This window comes from Diuraphis noxia, unplaced genomic scaffold (assembly GCF_037042655.1).
Source record: "Diuraphis noxia isolate RWA-SAM2 unplaced genomic scaffold, SU_Dnox_SAM2 contig0002, whole genome shotgun sequence".
Classification (NCBI taxonomy): Eukaryota; Metazoa; Arthropoda; class Insecta; order Hemiptera; family Aphididae; genus Diuraphis; species Diuraphis noxia.
Window position 1 is genome coordinate 12194545 of NW_028301712.1, and position 18712 is coordinate 12213256.

At 26.2% G+C, this 18712-nt stretch overlaps 1 protein-coding gene across 1 annotated transcript in view; it reads left to right on the plus strand.

Moving 5' to 3' along the window:
* Positions 1 to 18712, plus strand: part of LOC107168857 (protein Wnt-11b-like) — a 24639-nt gene continuing 5927 nt past the window's right edge. The window contains exons 1-2 of the mRNA XM_089221657.1: positions 1 to 538; positions 17878 to 18122. Coding sequence (XP_089077783.1) covers positions 468 to 538; positions 17878 to 18122 — 316 coding nt within the window. The 5' untranslated portion in view covers positions 1 to 467. The remainder of the gene's footprint in view (positions 539 to 17877; positions 18123 to 18712) is intronic.

Below are 18712 nucleotides of genomic sequence, written 5' to 3' on the forward strand. Positions count from 1 at the left end.
CTTTCGAATACTTATCGTTAATTCTTTATTTCGTGAAAGAATAATTATTTTATTATTTATAGTTTGCAATTTAAGAAATAACGTTTATATTCAAAAGTAATAAGTATGTAATATATTTGTCATATTTATAGAATGCAATTTTAAATAGTATAAGTGTTAAATTGTTTTTTTTTCAATAAATTATTTTTAATAATAAACCAAAAAAATGTTTTTTTAATATGTTTGTTATCGTTATATTTTTAACATTGCTTTAATTAAATCTTGAATTCATCCTGAACGTTTGTGACTAAAATAAATATGAAAAATATTTACCTTATACCAATGAATCTACTAAATTATTTTTAATAGAAAAAAAAGTGTTAAGTTCCGAGGTGTTTGAAGAGATATGATTTTCAGAATTCTGGTTTATGCCTTGAAAAATTATTTTATTCTTAAAAAGACTGTGCTTGAAAAAAACTGAACTCGTAATGTGGAAACGGGTATTCATATTCATCGTGCTGCCAATGTTAATCATACAGACAAACAGTATTCAATGGCTGTAAGTACCAAGTGTCAATATAATTTTTTAAATCATTAACAATTTTTTTGTCTACTTATTTAAGTTATATTAAGTTAGAAATCATTTATATATTACTAACGAATTGCCTATGTTATAAAGTCTATAGCAGGAACCTTTTTTTGATATAGTGCCAAATTTTTGCAATAAAGGGTTTGATAATTTTTCACGTGCCTAAAGTTTGCAAACACTAAAAAAACATAATAAATAGACTATATAGTGATAATATAGTAATATAATCAATTTTATACGTAGGAATATTATAACTTTTAAAATACTTTTTTAATACTTTTATTTCTTTGATTTTTTACAAGCAAAATGTTAAGAATAGCATAATTTTTCTCAATTTTAATTTTTCGCGTGCCTTTGAAATTTGACAAACGTGCCACTTTTGGCTCGCGTACCGTGGGTTTGCCACCCCTAGTCTGTAGGTTATAAAATATATTACAATTTTACAAATTTGAATATAATTAAATACATATTTTTTGATAGTATGACTGTAGTAGGTACCGAACTTCTTAGAAATAGGTATTATTCTTATTAATTTTATGAAATCATTCATCCGAGGAACCTTTATTTACAAAACAAATTGTGAAGATGTAACAAAATCATTATTTTTATAACGTTAATTAGGAGGTACTTAGAAGATAATACATTCATCAATAAGAAAAATAAATTGAATTAAAAATATTTATAAACAATAGTCATACACATACACGTTTGACGTTTTAATAAAAAGCTTGACTATGCTTTTAAAAAAAACGTCTGTTTACAAATATATGATTTAATTATACATATACATATATATATATATATATATATGTATATAGGTTAAATATTACGTACAAAAATATGAAGGTACAAAGTGTCTTAGATAAATTTAAGTTTTAGTCAAGACTTGAATACTTGGTAGTTTTTAAGGACCCATATGATTTAAAATTTTAATAAAATTGTATATTCTACACACGTACGAGTATCTTATAATAAATTAAAAACCTTAATAATCCATAGGTATAAAGTATAAAATAAAAATAATAGAATTATGTTTGAATTTATTCGGCATTTTATATTGTTCATATAATACATATAATATTCAGCAATAGTTTATACCTATTGAAATCAATACATATTAAAATCAAGCTTTTCCATCATTTATCCCGTTCGTATTTTTTATTTTATTTTTTTTAATATTCCTATTAATGTCAATCTATCTCTACGATATGATCTTATTAACCATAAGCTGTACATATCATAAGCTGTTCAACAGCGTGACTACATTTTAAAACTACGCAGTTTACACCTGTCTCCTTTAAAAAAATAATTAATCATAAGTATTAAATGTGTATGATATATAGGTTATAGCTTAATCTGAACATCTGAAATACATCCTTAACCTCGCCAAATAAACAAACGTAATATTATAATGAAAGCCGGTTGCGATTGGATTGGCCTTATTGAATGGGCGTGAATAAATTACTTCATGTAGATATCAAATGTTCGTCAATGAAATAAAGTTAAATAAACAATTGTCTTGGAAAATAACTGATATTTTTTTCTAATTGTTTTTATTTTTTAAATATTCATGTGGTCTTGTTGATATTGTTTTAAATGTCCAAAGTCCAATATATGTATAGGTAAATTTTGTTAAAGGAACATTTAAATTTAAATATAATGTACAAAATTTTATTTAAAACGACGAAAGACTTATTAAGGAGGAGTAATAATGACACCAAAAGTAATAAACAACACCTATTGCATGTATATTAGAATATAATATAAACGGAACCATCGACCTACGTACATACTTTAAAAAAGAAAAAATATATTTTAGAATATTTTTCTTCAAAATCACATTTTTTCATGAATGAACTACGATTAGATTAATTTTCTGTTAACAGCCCATGCGTAGGTATTAATACTCTACTGCTATTAATATTTGTCATCATTAGAAGTTATATTTTTTTATAATATTATATTCACTTTCTGTTTCAATAGATAAAACGCAATGATATTATTATTAATTTAAATTTATTTACTTGTAAAATAATATTATATAGTACCTATACCTATACTATACATTTTTATTTTAAAAATTGATTTATCAGACTAGTGTGTATATTATAAATTTATAATGTAATAATTATATTTGCAGCCAGCAGAAGACGGTTGTACAATTTTTTAGTTCACCATCAACAAAACCTTAATGACCGGCTACTACTTACCTACTTATTATTCATTTTAGCGTGTATACGATGTGTAGGTATAATAATGATTGATTTGGGATGATGGTGACGATGAAAGTATTTTAATATCAATGAATTTACTTATAATTTAATAAGATATTTTTAATACCTACAGTAGTTACAAAAAAAATATTCGAGACAACTTCATCAATATCACCCATTAGTTTTCATTTATAAGTACGTGGGATAATCATTTTGATTTAATATGTTACGTATCCGTTAAAGTATATGAATTCATTATCTATCTATTTAAAAGAACGTCGAACCAGCATATTTATGTAATTATATCGTCTCCGTTTATTATAACTCATAATACTTTACGTCCAGTTCCAATCCAATTCTATTCTGTTATTTTTATATTAGAGTAAAATAATTAATCATCAAATTTGAAATATTAACATTAGCCAGATCTGCATGTAGGCATTTTGATTTTGGAGCTTTAAGTCATGAACGTTTTTAAATTGTACCTTTTGTATTGAAATAACAGAGTAAATGGATTTTTACAGGGGCGTGCTCAAGATTTTTTTTATTGGTGAATTTAATGTTGTAAAATATAGTACTTTTTTATATAGAAAACTATGAAAGTTAATTTGAAGGTGGTTTGAATCCCCTAAGCACGCCCTTGAATCATTATTTTGAATGAAAAAGTTCTTAATTTGCTTACTATGTTGACATGTTGTATAATATTATGAGCATTTGAAAGTACAGACACAATACGTATTCTTATGGTCGTATCCCATATAAACATATTTATCTAATTTATAAATATTTTTTTTTACGTTTTAAATCTGATTAGCTAATAAGTGTTTTTTATATCCCACTTTTTGTAATATTGAACTAATATATTTTTTATATTTTACCATAATTTTTTTCACTTAATTATTTATGTATACTTACTTATATTCATTCCAATAAGTCGACAACTGTTAGGTCCAATAAAAGAAATTATTAGAAAAAAATTAATACTTGTTGATGCGAATTCATAGGCGGAGCTACGGGTGTGTCAAGAATTCGTCTGGGCACACCCTAAATGCAAAAAAAAAACATAAATAAGACGCGTGCTCACACGTAAATTATAATATTTGTAATTATTAATTAGGAAAAATAGTATTATACACTACCAATAGCTGGCTATATAACTTTATTTGAGCGGGGGAGGAAATTAATGGTTTAGTCGAAGTTAAATTCTCCGACTGTGAATATTTATATACAGTTAAGTCATAATATTAAACATATATATATATATATATATATATATATATATATATATATATATATACGTATATATGCCTATATGGGCTCTAGAAAATTCAAATTGGTTGTTATTACAAAATTAGTTTATTTGTAGGTAATATTAAATTAATGTCAATAGTAAAATTATATGTAAATTTAATTATTATATGGATAAATGATAAATTTATATAAAACCACATAATAGATATTATTATTGCTTTCAATACGACGTAGAAGAACAAAATGTTAAGAGAATTTAAAGGACGTGAACGAATTTTCATATCCAAATAATCTATTTTTAGGTTCAAATGTTTGAAACAATAACTACCTACCTACCTAATCTATTATTTAAGAGATTTGAATTATTATTCTCCAAAACAGGATCGAAACACTTTCGATTTATGAAAAAAAAAAAATGAAAATGAAAAAGATGTATACCTAATGCTGATTCGATAATAACATCATGTTCGAATAAGTGAAATGAGAACAATGAAATAAATAATGATATATGTGATATACATAACGAATAGCGATACCATCATATCTTCCTGTCATCTCTAGTCAATTGTTCGGTTAAAAAAAGCCATAGATCATCATATGTGATACGTTGCCGAATACAATGAATACGAAATTCTTACTAATAAATCAAATACATATGCATATTTGAATCAGACATTTTTACAGGTGGGTGATTGGGGGTTCGTCCCTTCCACAAAAAAAAAAAAAAAAATATTTTCAAAAAAAACTTTTTACACAGTCATGGAAGATTAATTGTAACTATTTTTTAGTTGCACTCTTACTTATAATATAAATATCACATAGGTAACTATACCCATTCTCGGATCTTTATTCCACCAACAGAGTTAATTCATTTTAATGATGTCTTTTTTCAATAACAATTTTGAGTTAATTTTCATATTATTCATATAAGTTTCATAACTTAGTTTTATGTTCATAACCAAAACCAATATTACGCTAAATAAATATTCAATAAAATAATCATTGCGTATAGTTGATTTCATATTACTTAATATTTATTTACATTAGAATAACATATAGTATTACTTTATATGTTTAGAGTTGGTTTTATTTTATACATTTTAAGTCCGTGTTTAATGATTAATAAATAATGACGGAATGAGTATAAACATTATATGACTCAATGGCTATATAGTAGGTACGGAATACTATAAATTACTAAAATGCCACTTTATGGATTATAGATAATGTGTGTAATGACATGACGTATATATATGCCATACCTATTTACTATTATACCTTCTAACGCAATATTCGTTTATATGAAGCACTTTTTTCCTTGTTGTACATCAACTAAAATGAAAATTTAATCAAGGTGGAATAAACACTTAAAATATTAAATTCAGTTATAATCTCATAATTATTTTAGACAAAACAACCACGGTTTAAATAATAATATTTTTACTTTTTTTTTCATTCATTGTAGTTGGAATTTTTATAGTACCTATACGGCTATACCTCTATATTTATTATACAAATATAATTTTTATTATTTATATAATATAACATATTATTTAATACAAACACAATAACTATACAAATTGATTTGAGTTATACTTATAGTATTATATTACTTATATTACCTTATAGTTCATACATATAACTTTTCGAAATAACACTTTAAAACTAACAAAGTTATAACTTATAATAATATACACCTAAGCAGAATTATATGTATCTTTGTGGTTCTTCTTTTTTATGAGTTTAATGAATAGAATATTCTTCAAATATTAATAAATTCAGATAATAACATATTTTTAGAGAATTAATATTAATATCATAATTAATTAATAATTTAAAAATATTTCCATTTTATGTTTTTTAAATATTCATCTGATATTTTTAAATCTACTTAATAATAATTTTTAGGTTTGGTTTGATTTATACAAATATAATAATAATTAATACATTAATTGTTTTTTGTATTCAATTGACAAATCACTGCATTTTGCACATCCCAATCTATAAGTTAGATCAAGCATATTAGAAAGTCAGCTTGTTAACCTAATGTCTGCATTAATATAGTTATTTAATTTTGGAAAAGGCTTCGATGTAACGAGAAAATCATATTTTTTCAAGTATTGGAAAATAATATCGTTTTTGCTACAAGCGTAAACGTGAATGTAAATTACTGTACACCTGTAGCGTGCGTATCTAGACGATTAATCACGCACTGGAAATATAAGTGTTACTTTTTACATATATTTTCTTGAATAAATCGTTGGAATGTGTATACAATTCCAGTACTGTTAAATTTACATGTTTACTCTACAAAACTACTCGACAATGTGGTTTATAAGATTCTGTTGACTTGAGAGTCACTGCATGTTCAATTTTGTGTTTTTGGTATACATTTTAATAGTCCTTAAGCAAATATTTTCAATCAACTCACATGAATTCAAAACCAAATGTTGGCATTAAATCATGTCCATAGTTTTATCACGATTTTTTTACTATTAACCATTTCGCAGATATGAGAGTGGCTTAGAAGGGTAATGGATAAGTCCCCCAAATTTAATACTTATGAAGTAGGTACTTTATTTTTAATTTTTTGCATACAATTTAGAAAATAAAGTCGATAATACATTTTTAAAATATGAAAAACGTCTAAACAATTTTGTTTTTGTATTATTGTCTTATTGAAGAATTTCTAGTTGTATATACTATATAGAGTTATTTTTAGCAAGAAACATAGATATATATGATACCATTATACTCTAAGTCACGGACTCATAAATCATAATTGTGAATTGGACGAATTGGTTTGTAGTATTTTCCTTACAAAATTTAGTACTCATTGTATACAAATATAAATACTAAAATAAATTTATTTTTGTTTAGATTTCGAGTATGTTGTGGGATGTGTGGCATAAAAGGTATCATTGTGGATTTTTTTTTGTTGATATGTTATGGGACATTCAGTTTCTCCAAAAATGTATGTTATTTGCAGACCAGTAGGGATACTTATCATAATTATTCTTAAAGTATAGTTGAATTATAAATCTTTAGTATAAAAAACAGACAATTTCTATAAAGGCTTTTTTTATCATTAATTCATTAAGGCAGTAAACTAATCTATTTTAGTTTATAATGATAAAGAAATCATTTAAATTATATATACAATAAGGGTATCATAAATTCCAAAATTACTTTTTATTAGGTGACTCGTAACTATCTTAAGATTATCAATATAATAAATGATCTTCATGAATTTATTTATTTTTTTGTTAAATTCCCTTGCTTGTGCGTAAAAAGATGTGGATGTTTTATAAATAATTAGGAAAGAGGGTCATACAGGAAACTGACTATGAATTTCCTATTTAATTTTCGGAAGATCGTAAAAAGTTTGTTATGTACTTACGTATATAATATACAGGTCCTGTTTAAATTCTGATTTTAGTTTTACCCCAAGGTTTATTGACAATGACTCAATGTCCTTTCTCCTCATTTAAGGAGCTAGTACCTAGATTGTATAAATTTAAAGACAATTATTTAGATCGTTTTCAACCAATAATCAGTTTTTATGAACCGTTAGTATTTTTAAACCTTTATTGATTTTAGATCAGTAACATTTGTATGCATATGAGTGTAATTGACGTTTTTTATCGGATCGAAATATTTTGATGAATAAAATAAAATATAAAACAATATATAGCAATGTATCTTATTTTACCCTTTTATATTGCCATAGTCCTGACCGGTTTTTAAGTCCTTCATCGATAAATATATATATTAAAATATAAAATTGAATATATTATAATTTATAACACTTAATTCGATAGTTTTTAGTATTTTCCTTGTCAATAAAAAATAAAAATTTTATTTAAAAAAAAAAAAAAATTACGAAATATTTTGCTCACACTTAGGTAAAATAAAATATGCCTACATTATCTAACAATAGCAATATTCGTTATATCAATATGCCGTTTTAAATATAATAATATGTACAGCTCAGTGAAAATTTTAAAGTGTACCTAGTACTTAACTATAACTTTATATATTGAATACTTGCAAGTAATTATTTAAACCGTATCAATGTTTATTTGTGCATAAACATAGCACATGTTTGAATTAGAAACACAAAACAATGTGATTTACTAATACACTACAATATTCAGGATAATTCACCAAGCACAAATACTCCCATTTTATCTTTAGATAAGATATTGATTTTTGAAATTTTTGATTCATTTTTATGAATAAAAAACATTTTTTTCTTTGAATTTTAGCACTAGCTACTGAGGATATTATTCTGAATAAGATAAAAATAAATTAAGTATTTAAAATTATACACAAAACAAAGATGACGGCATGCAATATATTGCAAAATGCCAACAAGCAATAAATTTAATATACAAATCGTTAAGAATTACTATACCAACGTCTCAGCCAAAAATTTTATTTTTTTTATCGTCACACTATTATAATAATATATGTATTAAGTGTAACTCGCTCGAGATCTTTTTCTTAGGCACTGTTTAATACGCAGTATTGACTGTCGAGTTTTCCGATAACTCGACTAGTTAACTAAATTATACAATTTTTTATAATGCATGGGGTTGTATAGGTACTTACTTAATACTTTATGTATGTATCATATTACTATATAATTATCAGGTATATATCATTATTCATTATGTAGTCCACGTCCCGTCCGAATCAATTTAGTTAATACTTGTTACTTAATACATTACTGTACTGACTGCTGTATGTGTGATGTGTCTTTTTCACACATAATAATATAAAGATAGGTAGGTGCGTTCACGGTTCACGCGCACTCAGCTGATTCGAAATGTTATGCTGTTTTTTTCTTTCGATATATAACTGAAAACTTTATTTTTTAATCGCGCACTCAGATCAAATATATTTTTAAGTAATATAGTTTATAAATTGAAATTATTTCCAAATATTAATAAATAACACTTATAACAGCATATTATATTACATGCTACTACAAAACCTAACCCAATAAGATCGTATATCATAAATAGGTGCATAACACATGTAAATTATACTGGCATCTAATAAGTATAAGAATTAGTATTTAGTAATGTTTATTAGTTTATTATTTTATATTAATTATCAGTAGATGAACATTAGATTTACAATGTATTAAGCTAGTTCTTAGTTCTTAACCTGTATAGTATATAATATGTGCTTGCATGGCTACATAATAATATTACTCGAACACGACATAGTTAGTATAATAAATTCATACTAAATAGGTACTATAATGCACCTATCATACCTGTATATTATATATTATATAATAGGTATACAGGTATATAAAGTGTTACTTTTAACTTTAAATACACAATAAGTATTAACTTTTTGAAAATACATTTTTACATAATTTTAATAGTTATAACAAAACATCATTCTTGGAAAAAAGTTTATAATTTTTATAATTTGTTGAAGGTTTCTATTTTATAACTTCTTACATTTAATGTTTGGATGAGTGGAGTTAAATAACATATAGGGTGGGTACCCCAAAAAATGTTTTTCCATTACTCTGTGACATTATTCATAGTACCTATCTAAACTTAAAAAATCATAAAAAGTAAAATTTTAAGATAATTTCGTAATAAGAAATACTAAAAATTAATAACTATACCTACATATATGTATTTTTTGTCAAGACTTCAAATAATGTGAAACAAATATTTTCTAAAACATATTAATACTTTCCGAAAAGACGAGTGTTTATACTTTATACTGTAAAAATAATCATTTTGTGCTGATACGTATTTATTTGCCGGGAGACATTATATATTTGTTGGTACCTATACCTAGATTATCAGTAATCTGCAATAGCATAACTTAAATATATATCTATAATATTATATATTTTTTTAAACACCGCGGTAGGTAAAATGTAGATGTTATGATCGTTTTTTTTTTCCTGTCTTATGACTGAATTAACGTAGTAGGTATAATATAATGTATATAATAATATATAGAATACATATTAAGTCAAGTGTTCTCACATAGAGATAATTGTCCACAGAAAATCGTTCGGAGAGATCAATGACAAAAAATATAAGATAAGCATTATAATAAGATGGCTAATAAGATACCTATGTATAATATACCTATTACATATAAGTACATATTATATATATTGCAACCGAACGGCTGTGGTGGTCGTACAAAATACCTAACAAATACAATTTAATTGGAGATGTAATTAGAAAAAAAAAAGGTTTTTTTTAGCATCGTAGAGTTTAGGTACCCCATACAATAATGTGTATAATATATGGTATACCGCCTTAACATAAATTACCTAATTGGACACGCGGGGTGAAAATACACGTTGATGGCTAATAAATATGCGTATGCCGGTTTTCGGGGTTTTTATGTTGTGCATGCGATGGTATAGGTCCTCTCGTTCACGTACAAAAATATATATAGATATCGGTTATTACACATACGTCTTAATATAGGTAGTATATATTATTCAATCGTCTTGCGGACTTGGACCGGTTAGACGGTCGTTAAGTAGATCTCGAGTAGCTCATATTTTATACATAATATGTAGGTTTTTCAGACTACAGTATTTAGTTGTTTAGACCAGCGGTTCTTAAGCTGTAGTCTGCGGCCCCCTGGGGGTCCGTGACTTTCATATTGGCAGTCCGCGACGGCTCTATCTAAAAATAAAATATTAAATTTTTATGAAAAATTACATGTAACAAAAATAATTATATGTCCGTATGTTTTTATGCGCCCTGATTTTTAATATAAAATATTTAACTATGATGACAACATGAGAAAATTGGTAGAGGGACGGGAGAACTAAAAGTTTTCCATCAGGAGTTCGTGTTCACCAGCAGAAGTTTAATGATTACTGATGTAGACATGTGTATTACGAATCTAACACATACATTGATACGTATGACGAGATGATATAAACTGTATAGAAAGCATGTCAAACACGAAGTCTGTGATTTTGTATGACCCGCGAATAACAATATCGACGGACAAATATTAATTGCAAAAAAAAAATTATATAATTTTCCTTTCGTGGCACAACTATGGTAATGTGACTATAAGAGATATAAATATTATATTACTTTTCTGTCTTATATCCTCTAATGAACCGTAATTGAATAAGTATTATAGTATAGTTATGTATTCTAGTGTAAGTATAATGGATAAAATTAAATATTTGTATAAAATGGTTTTATTTCGATGAATTTTGTTTACGGCTTGCATATAATAGTAAACTATATTCAACACATTTTTATTCCCGTTCAAAATTCTAATCATTTATGATTATAGCGCCGATAAATACCTACAGCAGCTACTTCTTGAGTGACGTCACTCTCGGGAGAAGTCAATATATAGGTATGAAATGTGACTTGAACACCGCGAGGTGTCTTACTTTATACAATTACTATTCAAAATCATTTAGTCTTGCTTTATAATATAATATTTCGTTTCCATCTTAGAATAACACGCGTTTATTATATAGTAGGTACCTACTACGTGAAATTCAGATCAATGATATTTTACACGCATAATACTAATAGCATACATGTAATATTTAGTTAAAGGCCGATTAAATGAAAAATAAATCTGTCTAGTACATTATATTATACACGAGTATAAATAAGGTACAAGATCGTATTGGTCTCGTAGGTACTCTATGTAATGTAATGTATAGATACTGAAACTAATGTAGTGATGTGTGCCTATACTTAACTACCAATGCCTACATATTATGAATAATGATTACGAAAGTGCATAATGTATATATAACGGGGACGATATAATATAGGTATACCATGCAAGTTCAGCTGTTACCGTTGGCACAATACACGATAATTCAATAAAACTATTACAATTTTCGAAATTGTTTTTAAACAAATTGTAATACATTTGATCATACATATTATATTATTATAATTTATATTTAGTATACATATTTAAAATCGATCAGCATACGCGGCTTATGTATTGGAAGTTGGTATTATAGTTGGTACATACCTACGTTTTTTTACGTGCTGCAAGATAATCATCAAAACACGCGAACGAAATGTTAATATTTAACAATAAAATAAATATACATATTAGTATATTGCATATTATAAAATAAACACGTGTATAGTTTAAAACATTTAACTCTTCTAAATCGTATAAACCGAACGAGAAAATAAGACGATAAACTAATTTAAATTGTGAAATTGTATTTTTATTTTAAACGCCATACGGCTTTTAAATTTAAATTTTAATGATTTGACAGATTTTGTTCATAATTTTTATTAATTTCTATATAATATTATAATTTGTTCGCAGGTGTCCCAAACATTTCCTTAATATATATAGGAACTTATATAATGTACATAATATTATAGTAGTTGCGTATCCAAGGGGTAATCTAAGGGTCTTTAGTCTCTCCCCCTCCCTAATCATTAACCATGGAAAAATATAAAATTGTGCTATAATAATATATTCAGCATTGGAAACTTGAAACATAAAAACATAATATGATACAATAATATTGAGCATATACGATATACCTAAGTCTTAACCTATTTCAGTCATTGGTTTTAAATAATAAACATCATTTATTACCTAATATCATTATCATATTATTAATGAATATATATAGTAATATAGTTTATCGTTAATCGAAATTTCATTATTATAGATGACATAAACCCCGCAAGATGTGTGTCCATTACTCTACTCAGTTATAAACTTAAAATACTTGCAAATTATTATACCTAATTAACTACTTACTATTTCACATTTCGATTTTTATGTATCAAAAAACTCTGAAAAATATTTAACTTCAAAATATATAATGTATTATATTCCTATAATAAATAAATGAATAATAATGATAAAATATAATATAAACTATAATTTTTTTGAAAAAAGTTTGATTTGTTAAAGACACTTCTCAAGCAATGAACCTCTTTCACCGGTGTCACCACCCTATCCCAATGATGTACCTCCTTGCATATGGTTTGTAGATGTGAGACTATGAAAGAATCGATCAACATAAAATTCATTATTTTGAATTAAAATAGGATATAGGTAGGTATTTATATATTGTAAATACAAATTATAAATTGGCATTATGAGTTATTTTGTGTGTTATAGACGTTATAGTTATAAATGTTATAATAGTTTACTATATTTTCAATAGGTCCCAATATTTGTTCAGGTTTTGTAGTGCAAGTTTCACAAAGATTTCTATACAAACTAGTTAAGTTACCCCGGGCATTAGTTAAAGCCGGGTTCCGCCATCTTCTTGGTTGGCAAGTAGTACTTATGGTATATCATATTTGTATATATATTATGGTAAATATTAAGAGGACGCCACAACCGCATGTGTTATCTCCGTTGTACAAATAATGCGTAGCATGGCAAATTTTACGCTCAGCAGATCACGTTTATCTCCGATAGTTTGAAATTTATAGTGAATTGGTCTATTATAAAAATTAAAGGCAACATTATTATCTAGGGCATCCCATTGGCTTTTTATTATATTTTATTTTTAAAGTGAGTGATGAGTATTTATAGATATACAAACAATTTACAATTTTAAAATATCCATAACTCTCTTTAAAATTAAAATATAGTAAAAAGCCCATGAGATGCCCTAGATAATAATCTTGTCTTTAATTTTTATAATAATCACTCTAAATTTTAAACAAATGGAGAGAGACATAATCTGCTGAGCGTAAAACTTGCTACGCTACGCACTTGCGTACAATTACATAAAATCCACTTTTTTTGGAGACAACACTTGCTGGTGTGGCGTCCTCTTCATTGATGTTGTATTGTATTTTATTATTTCTATAGACTTGCTGTTTGTAACAAAAAAAAATAAAATATTTTATATCGATCACCCAAAACCACCCAACTTTGGGAGGCTATATCTTGTAAACGAATTGACGAAAAATGAAAATTTAAACGTGAAAATTCATTGAAAAAATAGCCTTTTTAGTTTATCAAATTTTAAGTACAGGTTGTCATTTGAAAATCAAAAGTTGATAATGGTTAACCTGATAAATATAAGGGTGAAAATATTTAAAAAATATATAGTTCTAGAACAAGATGGTTCCAAAATTTTGAAAAAAAAAAATTCAATAGTTTTTGAAATAATGAGTGTTGTTTGATAAAAGAATCACCCTGTATATTGTGTTCGGTTATTTCCAGGATAATAGGTATTCATTTTATTCAATAGTAAACAATATTTTTATTGGAATATTATGAATATGAACATTAATAATACATAATATGTAATCTAATATATACAAATAAAAAAAAAATCACTATTATAATAACAACATTTTATATTATAACAGTATATTTTTACTGTATAATTAAAAATTATTAAAAATAAATATAAATAAATATATTTTCAGATTTAATAAAAACGATTTATTCGTCAATGTTTTCAGTTTTGAACGTCAATATTAGTTAGTACGCTTTTATATATTAATTAATGGCTAATATGCATAACCATATCTAAAGTATACCTATTATTATTACTATACATTAATATTTCAAAAAAAAAAAGAAAACTGGTCCTCACTGAGTGTGCAGGAGGCCCATGAAAAATATGCAAAGCAATTGGTAAACTGACCTTAAATACAAATTTTGTTTTATGCGTAACTTCAGGTTCATTCTGTACATTCTGTATGCATAAATATATATCATAAATGCATAATGTTAAAATGTATTAACACATATATATATACCATATAAATATACGTATATACTATGAGTATACAAATAAACATATTATTACGTATAATGTATTACTGTATTAGGTACTATGCAGGATACTACGTACATAGTATATATTTGAAAATTTCCGATAAGTGCCTTAGCTTCCTTAAGTAGTTACGTATTAGCTATAAGTAATTCTCGTGTGGCATGTGACACGGAATTAACTCGTTTTAAACTCGGTAGCGCAACAAATCTAATGAAATGAGCTAAATTGGTGGAAAATGATTATAAAATACTTATATTACCATTTAGTTTCAATCATCTCGTCTCAAGTTAGTTTTGTATGTTGTGATATTATCATATTAATTTTGAAAGCAATAATATTTAATAGAAATTTAAAAAAAAAATTTTACGCTCGTTTACAGAAAATCTGCTTAGCCAATAAAAAAACTATCTCTCTTCTTAAAAACATAGAAACCTTTTAGATGAAATGATTGAAATATTTTTGATTACTTTGCCGCGTGGTGGTAAACTATCCCGTGTCCAGACTTGGTAAAATATTTTTAAAATGTATTTTATAGCCAAGTCTGGCTACCTATCTATTAGTTATTAAATATATTCATATTCAGTGGTTCTTTTGTGTGTGGAGAGTTGTACATTATATATATTTTTATATATAATAGGCATACGGGTGTAATTATTTCAGTTTATTACTTATTATGAGTAAATCCTGAAGTCATAATAATATCTTATTATCATCAATAGCTCGTTGTTACCAAATTAGAAAATAACATTACTGTCCCATCACTAAAAATAGTAGAATACTATAATAATCAAAATGATAAAATATTTTATATAGAAATATACATATTATATACAAGTACATTTAGCAATTTTTATGATCGAAAAATAATGAGAATATTTTTAAAACAATTGGAAATCAAAAAAAATACCCCGAATACTGCATTCAGAATACTCGTAAAAAGTATTCAAAATACCATATTGAATACTTAAAAACAAAGTATTTAAAAAATACTAGGAATACTTAAAAAGTATACTTTGAAATTTGAATACTGTATTCGGAATACTATCCAAGTCTGCCCGTGTCAATATTATGTTTACCTGAAGAATATGACGTGTAAAAACTCTTCTGAATTGTTTTAAATTTTATTTTCATTTCAATTCATATTTCTCTATTACTAATTCATTTGTATTTATATTTGTTAATGTCCTAACAGATTTTGAAGTGTACGTAAAAATTCAAAATTACATTAAACAAAATAAAACAAGTAAAAACTTGCATCCACCCCAAAAATAAAGAAAAGATCATATCACAAAAAATAATAGACTATAAAATGCAACAAATAGATACCTTCAGTTTTTTGAAATCTTAGTATTCGTAATATCATAAAAATTTAGTTAATATTAATTTTTATATAATTAGTATTTTGTAAATGTATATTGGATTTTTTTTTTTATTTGTATTTTACCTATAATTGTAGTCCTCTGCAGTTTAAGGTAAAAGTTTTTTAATTTTTATTATTATATAATTATCTAAATGTAATTAGATACTGGTACTGAATTAAACTTGGGAAAGTTTACGTGATCCCATGAGGTGGTTGGTATTGCGAAGTAGACAAGGGAGATTTTACCATCGGAAGACTTAACAAGTCATCAAAATCGAGAGTTAACAATCACCCACTTTGCCTATTACATCACTAAATTCCTAATGAAAAAAAGCCAATGACACAAAATATACACTGCTGAAAAATTCTTACAACCGACTTCTCTAGTCTATTATGTTCGTTTGATTTTTAGGAGTCCTAAAATAATTTTTTCAAAAAATCACAAACATTTCAGACCAAGAAAATTAGTCTAGAGTCTAAACTATATTGCGGAACTGAAGGCACGCTCAGACCTCATGAATTGTTGGGGTCTTATACGTTTACCTACACTTCCACTTTATTTTATACAATTATTAGAACGAAAATAAGAAATGAAAATACTAAATATTTTAAATTTTCAGCAATGGATGCACTCATTTTCTAATGATAATTTATTATATTGTGTGTTTTTTTTTATGTGTATATGTGTGTGTACTGTTTACACGATTAATTATAATATCTAATTTCTATAGTTTCTATAATTATTATTATATTATATAGAAGAAAAATATTTTGATTTTCAGCTTCAATATCTTTTCTGGTAGAAAAATGAATATAGTTGGTACTTTTGGGAGATCAAAATCAAAATTCCCAAGACAACTCTCGATAATTAGATAAACTAAAAAAATTGGAAAACCTAGAAAAAACTGGAATTTGTACAAATTATTTATGTGTACAAAATGTATTTTCTCATTTCGTTATGATTTAAAAAAAACAATCATAGGCACTTTAAAGTTTAAATTTCCATCGAATATTTAAATAAGCATTTTCTAATTTTCTATACATGGTGTAACTTTTAAAATATTTTTTTAATAAAAATCGATAGAAAAAATTGCTTGATCGAAAAATTTGAAAATGTAATAAGAAGTTTATTACAAGTTTTTATTAAATGCATTTAAAAATATTGAAGATACATAGGCACAACTTTTTTTTTTATGAGCATTTGAAGCTAAAATGTTGACAAAAATCTTCAAAATCACGAACATATTTTGTAGCTACAACTTAAAAAAAATTATAGCTAATAGGCCTGGCAATTTTTTTCTCAAAAGCATTTAATGCCGGAACAGAAAATCTTTTTAAATGTGTTAGTAAATTTCTTTTATTTATAGACATATTTTTAAGTTCAAATTATAGATATATTTAAGCGATGAATAACAATAATTATTTGAATAAGATATTTTTTTGTAAACTGTTCGTGAGTGCTTTTTACTGTTTTTACTTATATTTTATAATATAATATTATATATACACAATATTTTCAAGACATCTAGATTAATTTTAAATTATACAGTCCGCTATATACTCATAGATCAAATGCCTGTATATTTACATGGTTCTGTGGTAGTATTTGGTACTGCACTGGTGTGGATGACTATAGCTATAATGATATCGTGTAAATATAATTATTATTGTGTTTTGTGTGATTATTTTATTATAACGTTTGCGTTCGGTGCAGGGGCATGCAGAAAGCGGCCGGCAAAGTGGACTGGAACGACGTGGGCGTCTGCCGGACGTTGCGTAAAACCTACGGACTGGACTCGCGTCAAGCGCGCATTTGCAAGTCTTGGCGTCCAGTCATGCAGCACGTTTCCCGGGCCGCCGCGTTGGCCGTAGTCGCCTGTCAGTCGGTCTTGCAAAACAGACGGTGGAACTGTTCGTCGGTGCGGTCCGCGCCGGGACTCACGCCGGAGCTGGTCAAAGGTTGAAAAACTAGTTTATTTGTTATTTTTTTTTCGACGGTTTTTTTTCTGTTTTTTTTTTTTTTTTTTTTTTGTAAGCGCTCCCGACGTATTCCCCGAGACACATTATCATAATAGCTTGAAAAACACCGTACAATACGTCTACAGGGTGTAACAGAAATCTGAAACAACTTGCAAATGTATAATTAACTATAACCATATGTACCTACCTGCCTATTAACTTTCGTTCGAATCATTATTAATTAGTCCCAATAGTTATTACGGTTGTTATCTATACAGTATACATACATTGTATAGGTATTCATTATATTTGTTAATTTTTACATCCTGTATGTGTAGGCATTCGCTCCGTGTCCGAATATAATATATAATATTATTATGTATATAAATATTTTAATTATATGCGTAAGACATATTATAGTATAGGCGCGTTCGAACATCACATTTTATTTCTGATTCAAACGCATACATCTTTTTCACGGACAACCATGACAAGTTGTATACAAGTCGACGACAGTTGTCATATCCTATGGGTGCATTCCGCTGCAGGATTAATGGGTTATTTATTATTATATATATATACTCGTTTGA